This window comes from Lolium perenne, chromosome 2, assembly GCF_019359855.2.
Source record: "Lolium perenne isolate Kyuss_39 chromosome 2, Kyuss_2.0, whole genome shotgun sequence".
Taxonomy (NCBI): Eukaryota; Viridiplantae; Streptophyta; class Magnoliopsida; order Poales; family Poaceae; genus Lolium; species Lolium perenne.
This window is the reverse complement of record NC_067245.2, coordinates 125,875,786-125,883,229: the sequence shown is the minus strand read 5'-3', so window position 1 is coordinate 125,883,229 and position 7,444 is coordinate 125,875,786. Positions and strand designations below refer to the sequence as shown.

At 39.0% G+C, this 7,444-nt stretch overlaps 1 protein-coding gene across 1 annotated transcript; it reads right to left on the bottom strand.

The window, feature by feature from the left end:
• Window positions 1–4,507: 4,507 nt before the first annotated feature.
• On the bottom strand, window positions 4,508–7,106 carry LOC127328785 (uncharacterized). The gene is made up of 3 exons (XM_071825148.1): window positions 5,311–7,106; window positions 5,086–5,204; window positions 4,508–4,951 (listed from the first exon to the last, which is right to left on the bottom strand). The coding sequence occupies exons 1-3, from the start codon at window positions 6,866–6,868 to the stop codon at window positions 4,535–4,537; spliced, it is 2,094 nt and encodes a 697-aa protein (XP_071681249.1). The 5' UTR covers window positions 6,869–7,106; the 3' UTR covers window positions 4,508–4,534.
• Window positions 7,107–7,444: the final 338 nt, after the last annotated feature.

Genomic DNA, 7,444 nt, shown 5'->3' with positions numbered 1-7,444 from the left:
TGAGGGAAAACTTGCTGCTGTGCGCATCATACCTTCCTCTTGGGGTTCCCAACGAACATGTGAGTTACACGCCATCACGTACTTCTTCGTCCCGAAAACCTAAGCTCCATAGGATAGTCGTGAAGAGTTACAGCCGCCTCTGCGGGGCGGAAAACACCAGAGAGAAAAGAGCTCTCCGGCGGGCAGGAATCCGCCGGGGAAATTCCCTCCTTGAGGGGGAAATCGACGCCATCGTCACCGTCATCGAGCTGGACATCATCTCCATCATCATCACCATCATCTTCATCATCATCACCGCCATCTCCACCGCTGCACATCGTCACCGCTGTAACAATTTGGGTTGGATCTTGATTGTTTTATAGGGGAAACTCTCCCGGTGTTGATTTCTACTTGTTATTGATGCTATTGAGTGAAACCATTGAACCAAGGTTTATGTTCAGATTGTTATTCATCATCATATCACCTCTGATCATGTTCCATATGATGTCTCGTGAGTAGTTCGTTTAGTTCTTGAGGACATGGGTGAAGTCTAAATGTTAGTAGTGAATTATGGTTGAGTAATATTCAATGTTATGATATTTAAGTTGTGGTGTTATTCTTCTAGTGGTGTCATGTGAACATCGACTACATGATACTTCACCTTTATGGGCCTAGGGGAATACATCTTGTACTCGTTTGCTAATCGTGGGGTTGCCGGAGTGACAGAAACCTAAACCCCCGTTGGTATATCGATGCAGGAGGGATAGCAGGATCTCAGAGTTTAAGGCTGTGGTTAGATTTATCTTAATTACTTTCTTGTATTTGCGGATGCTTGCAAGGGGTATAATCACAAGTATGTATTAGTCCTAGGAAGGGCGGTGCATTAGCATAGGTTCACCCACACAACACTTATCAAAACAATGAAGATTAATTAGCTGTATGAGGCGAAAGCACTAGACTAAATTCCTGTGTGTCCTCAAGAACGTTTGGTCATTATAAGTAAACAAACCGGCTTGTCCTTTGTGCTAAAAAGGATTGGGCCACTCGCTGCAATTATTTCTCTCGCATTTTACTTACTTGTACTTTATTTATCTGCTATATCAAAACCTATTTGGAAAATCTACTACTACTGCAAGGGTAGTGGATGAGGCGCCAGGTGAGTAAGAGGTTCCATACAAAATACCTATGAAAATTATTGAACATTTTGTGGATAACCGCTATGAAGGGGATGGAACTGTTCATCCTGGTGATCATTTACTGTTTTTACATGAATTATGCGGGTTATTCAAATGTGCAGGTATTGCTATGGATGAAGTTAGAAAGAAACTATTCTCTATATCGCTGTCTGGTAAAGCGGCGCATTGGTATAAATTGCAGAAGAATGGTGATTCTCTTGATTGGGAGGACATTGTGCCCTTATTTTATTCTAAATTCTATCCTCCAAGTGAAATTCACAAAGATCGGAACCGCATATATAATTTCTGGCCTCATGATGGAGAGAGTATTGCCCAAGCATGGGGGATATTGAAGTCTTTAATGCTCAAATGCCCCATTCATGAGCTTCCTGATAATATTATTATTGATAATTTCTATGCAAGACTGTCTTTTCAAGATAAGACCTTGCTGGATACTTCTTGTTCTAGATCATTTACACGCAACAAAGAAGAGTTTAAAAGGGACCTTCTTGATCGGATCCAGGAGAATACTGAAGGATGGGAGAACGACAAAGATAGAGAGTCAGGTATAAACTATGATTATAAATGCATTGAAGCTTTTATGGATACTGATAAATTTCGTAATATGAGTGCTACTTATGGTCTTGATTCTCAAGTTGTTGCAAATCTTTATAGAGCCTTTGCCTCTCATTATGAATTGCCTAAGAAGAATTTTGATAAGTATCATGAACCGTATAAAGATAAAATTGATTCATCTATAAATAAATGTGTTGTAATTGAAACCGTTGATCATGTTATTCCTGAAGCATATATTGAAAAAACTCCTTTCCCTGCTAAAATGAAGGAGTATTCTGTTGTAACTAGTGCGGTTAATAAAAGTGCAAAGAAACCTATAGAACCTGAAGAACAAATAAAGGTTGAACCTGCTATTGCAATAGTTAAGGATCTTGTGACTAAAAATGTAGAAGATGGTCATATTATTTTCTGTGAAGATGCTTCTAATATTGTTTCGCATCCTAATAAGTCTAGGAAAACTAGTGTTCCTATGCTATCTGTTAGAATTGGTGATCATTGCTATTATGGTTTATGCGATATTGGTGCAAGTATTAGTGCCATTCCTTATGAGCTTTATACGGATATCATGCATGAAATTGGTTCTTGTGAACTTGAAGATATTGATGTGGTTATTCGGCTAGCTAATAGAGAAACTATCTCTCCTATTGGTATTGTTCGAGATGTGGAAGTTCTATGTGGTAAGATTAAATATCCTGCTGACTTTTTGGTACTTGGTTCAGCTGCTAGTAAGTCTTGTCCTATTATTTTTGGTAGACCTTTTCTAAATACTTGTGGAGCTGTTATAGATTGCAAGAAGGAAAAAATTGTTACTAAATTCGCTGGTGAATCTTATGAGTTTAATTTCTCTAAATTTGCCAAAACTCCTTATAAAGCTGATTTGCCTAATAATGATTTTAGAGTTGAACAGTGTGCGTCTATTGCTCTTGCTCCTAATAATCCTTTGCAGCAACATTTGGAGGATAGTGAGAGTGAAGTCTTTAGGGAAGAAAGGAATGAGCTTGATGAAATTTTCCTTCGTCAACCCATTCTTAAACATGACTTGCCGGTTGAAGATTTAGGTACAACACCACCACCAAAGGAAGATCATGTTTTCAATTTGAAACCATTGCCTAATAATCTTAAGTATGTTCATATTGATGATAAGAAAATATATCCTGATATTATTAGTTCTAAGCTTTCAGAATTTGAGGAAGAAAGGTTATTGGAAATATTGAAGAAACACCGAGGAGCTATTGGCTACACTCTTGATGATTTGAAGGGGATTTCTCCCTCTATTTGCCAACATGCTATCAATATGGAAGATGATGCAAAGCCTGTTGTTGAACATCAGCGTCGTCTAATTCCGAAGATGAATGATGTGGTAAGGAATGAGGTATTAAAACTTCTTGAAGCTGGTTTTATATATCCTATTGCTAATAGTAGATGGGTTATTCCTGTGCATTGTGTTCCTAAGAAAGGAGGAATGACTGTTGTGCCTAATGATAATGATGAGCTCATCCCTCAAAGAGTAGTTGTAGGGTATAGAATGTGCATTGATTATCGAAAAGTTAATAAGGTTACTAAGAAAGATCATTACCCTTTACCCTTTATTGATCAAATGTTAGAGAGGTTGTCTAAAAATACTCATTTTTGCTTTCTTGATGGTTATTCTGGGTTTTCACAAATTGCTGTTAAAACTAAAGATCAAGAGAAAACCACTTTCACTTGTCCCTATGGAACTTACGCTTATAGACGTATGCCTTTTGGTTTATGTAATGCTCCTGCTACTTTTCAAAGATGCATGCCTGCTATTTTTCATGGCTTTTGTGAGAATATTGTAGAGGTATTCATGGATGATTTTTCTGTCTATGGGAATTCTTTTGATAATTGCTTGCGAAACCTCGATAAAGTTTTGCAGAGATGTGAAGAAACTAACCTTGTTCTTAATTGGGAGAAATGCCACTTTATGGTTAATGAAGGAATTGTATTGGGACATAAAATTTCCGAGAGAGGTATTGAAGTTGATAGAGCTAAAGTTGAAGCAATTGAGAAGATGCCCTACCCGAGGGATGTTAAAGGTATTCGTAGTGTTCTTGGTCATGCTGGGTTTTATAGGAGATTTATTAAAGATTTCTCCAAGATTTCAAAGCCTCTTACTAATCTTCTTCAAAAAGATGTACCTTTTAATCTTCTTCAAAAAGATGTACCTTTTGTTTTTGATGATGATTGTAAGGAAGCTTTTGAAACTCTAAAGAAAGCCTTAACAACTGCTCCTGTAGTTGAACCTCCTGATTGGAACTTACCTTTTGAAATTATGTGTGATGCTAGTGATTTTGTTGTAGGCGCTGTTCTTGGGCAACGGGTAGATAAAAAATTGAATGTTATTCATTATGCTAGTAAGACTCTTGATGCTGCTCAAAAAATTATGCTACAACTGAAAAAGAATTGTTAGCTCAAGGAAAAAAATAGCGGGCTATTGGATTTAGCGGTTGCCTTGTCCAGAAGCTATAGAAGCTATAGCGGCAGCTATACCATTTAGCGGTTTCTAAAAAGAAGGGCAATATTCTGCCTAGAAACAGGGAATTCAGCATATATATATCATGCAAAATAATGTTTGAGCATATCAAGTCCTTGCGACATATATATCATTACAGTATTCTACCCAAAAATAATAGAGGAAAATAAGTTCATACTTCATAGTGTCAAACTGCAAGGCACCGTAGACAATAGGGTGTTCAAACTTCAAACAAACAATTACCAAAATAAACAAAAAAATCCATAAACATAAGGGCCTCTCACTTATTAAATGACCAAACATGCAAGCACTAATAAGAATCATCGCAATCAGACACATATGGCGAGTGCATGGCATTCCCATCACCATCTTCTGAATCAGAAGAAGAAGATAGAGATTGCAATTCTTCATCTTGATGTATAGGAAGAATCTTCAACTTCTTCCTAAGGTGAACACCCCTTTTATTTTGGCTTTGTGCTTGCGCTGCTACCTCATGTGATGTTGCTGCTTCATCTTGCGCGCCTTCAGGTTCCACTTCTTGTGCTTGTTCAGGAACAATTCCAGTGATCCACTCATTCGTCTCATCTTCTAGAACATCATCAACTACTTTCTCAATAGGGTCCCAGTTTTTGTTCTCTTTCTTGTGCTGGAGATTAGAATTGGCTTTGACAAATACGAAGTCCCTCATCTTGTTATGAAGTAGTATGTTGCGTCTCTTTGTCTGAACCTTTAAATGTATTGAACCATCAGAGAGTTTTAGGTAAGAATCAAATGATCAAACAAGTATGCAATTAACAAAATACAGGCACCCAAACAGAATAGGCTGTAAAATAGTAAAGGATAAACAAGAATAATTCTCACTTGTTGAAATACACTCCAGTTCCTCTCGCAAGCCGAAGAGCTACAAGTCAAGCCTAGAATCTTAGCCGCCAATGGCCGAAGGTTTGGTGCACTTGTACCATGATTCATCCACCATTTAGCTTCATTTAAAAATAAATAATAAACATGACATTAGGCTAAGATGACATGGTCGTGAACAACAAACAATCTATAATTTAGTATAAGCATTTCGTAATTCATATTCACCTGGATCAAATCTTTTGTTTCGCCTTTGTCGTACAGCCATATCCCTCCCAAATGACCCCAACGCATCTTTATATTGCTCAACCTCCTCCATGATTCGGTCTTGCATTTCAGCCTTGCTAACCATCTTTGAAATACAAGCTACCAGTGCTTCTCTAAATGTTTCATCTAACTCAATTTCCACCTTGTTTTCATAATAGTAGTATGGGTTCAAGTAGTAACCAACCTTATGTAGTGGCTGCTTCAGCTTGTTGTCCCATCTTTTGTCAATGATCTCGGACACTCGCTGAAAACGATGTTGCTGATTGTCAAACCTCGCAGAAATTTCCTTCTTTGCATCCAACAAATGGCCATATAGGAACCCCATTGCCGGCACATCACTGTCCATTCTCCTGAGTACGTTTGCCAATGGCTCAAAGTAGTTGACAGCGGTGTCAACCTGTTTCCAAAATGTTTCTGAGCGCACAGTTTTAGCAGCTGTACTCCCCTTCACCTTTTGTAAATACCCCAAGTCATGGAGTTCATCTGACCGGAACAACCTCATCAACTCTTTCTTACTATCCAGCAGGCTCTTCAAGTTCAAATATGCTGTAGCAAATCTAGTAATTCCAGATCGAACAAGATCTTTCCCAAGGAATTTCCTCATCAAGTCCAGAACTCGTGTATGAGCATACAAAAACACTGTCAAAGCCCTTCCTTTGCTAATTGTTGTGTCAACCGTTGGAAGCTTCCCTATGTCTTCAAGCATAAGATCAATACAGTGGGCAGCACAACCATTCCAAAAGATGGATGGGCGCTTTGCTTTCAATAAACAAGCTGCTGCATTATTCACACTAGCACCATCGGTCACCACTTGAACTACATTTTTCTCTCCTATTTGTTCTATCCAATTATCAACAAGTTCGAAGATGTATTTTCCATCTTTCCTCATAGCTGAACAGTCCACAGAATCAAGGAAACACACGCCATAGGCACTATGAACAACCAGATTCATCACTCCCCTGCCTCTTATGTCCGTCCAAGCATCTGTCATGACTGTGCATCCAGAGAGCTCCCAAGATTGCTTATGTGGCTTGAAGGAATCCAACACTCTCTGCTTCCTCTTCTGCAAAAATGGGCCACCCATTTCATAAGGAGTAGGCCCTCGCAAGTCTCCCCCGAAGTCCACAATAGCCTCAAGCATCAAATCAAAGCTTGGTAGGTTGACTGTGGTGTGTGGAATGCTTGCTTCATAGAAGAACTGACAGATGTACTCACACGCTCGATTCCTCTTCTTTTCTCTTTCCGCAGTTGACAACTTTGACTGGACCTTCACTGCCAAGCTTTTGCCCTTCCTCGCAGCTACGACATCCTCTACTGGTAGTTTGCAAAACTTATCCATAGGGCCACCTAAGGAGGAACTTCGGCCTCTTTTTTTCTTGACAACAAGAACAGAATTGGAATTATCATCACTTGACGCTTCTCCCTCCGAGTGACTCAAGTCCACTTGAGCTCTACGAATCTCCAATTCTTTAGCCTTGTTTTCTTTCACTTCTCCCTTCTTTGTCAGCAACTCAATCATCTGCTCTTTGACATCAGCTGGACATTTTTTGCATCCTCTAACATTCAACCCTTTAATTCCAGAAAGGTGGATTTTGATTCTAGTAATACCACCAGTGCAAATCTTCCCACAATAGTTGCACTTCAGTGAATGCTTCTTCAGCAAATCTGGACAAGTGCAATGCTTCCATCCCACATCAGCTAAATCAACAGATGCATCAGGTACTTGTGCTGCCGATGCCGTGGTTGACACACCCACATCTACACGATTCCAATGGAAAAAAATACTATTATATCTCCAAAACTGAAACAATCCACACATCTATGATCTACGAATCCACCCAAGTAGATGCTACAATTCAATACTCAAAATTCAAAAATATAAACAAGCAAACCGTATAAGTTATGTACACTATACTGCAAACTGTATCTGTTCTGTACGTGTATACTGCATCTGTCCAAAATTTGAAAATTTAAAGAATGCACGGAAGTAACATAGAGAAGAGGATTAGAAATTTTGGATCAGAAACTTGCCATGCGTTTCAGCCTGAGACATCACACCTTGCCGCCGGTCGCCGACCCGTTCTTTCGCACACGT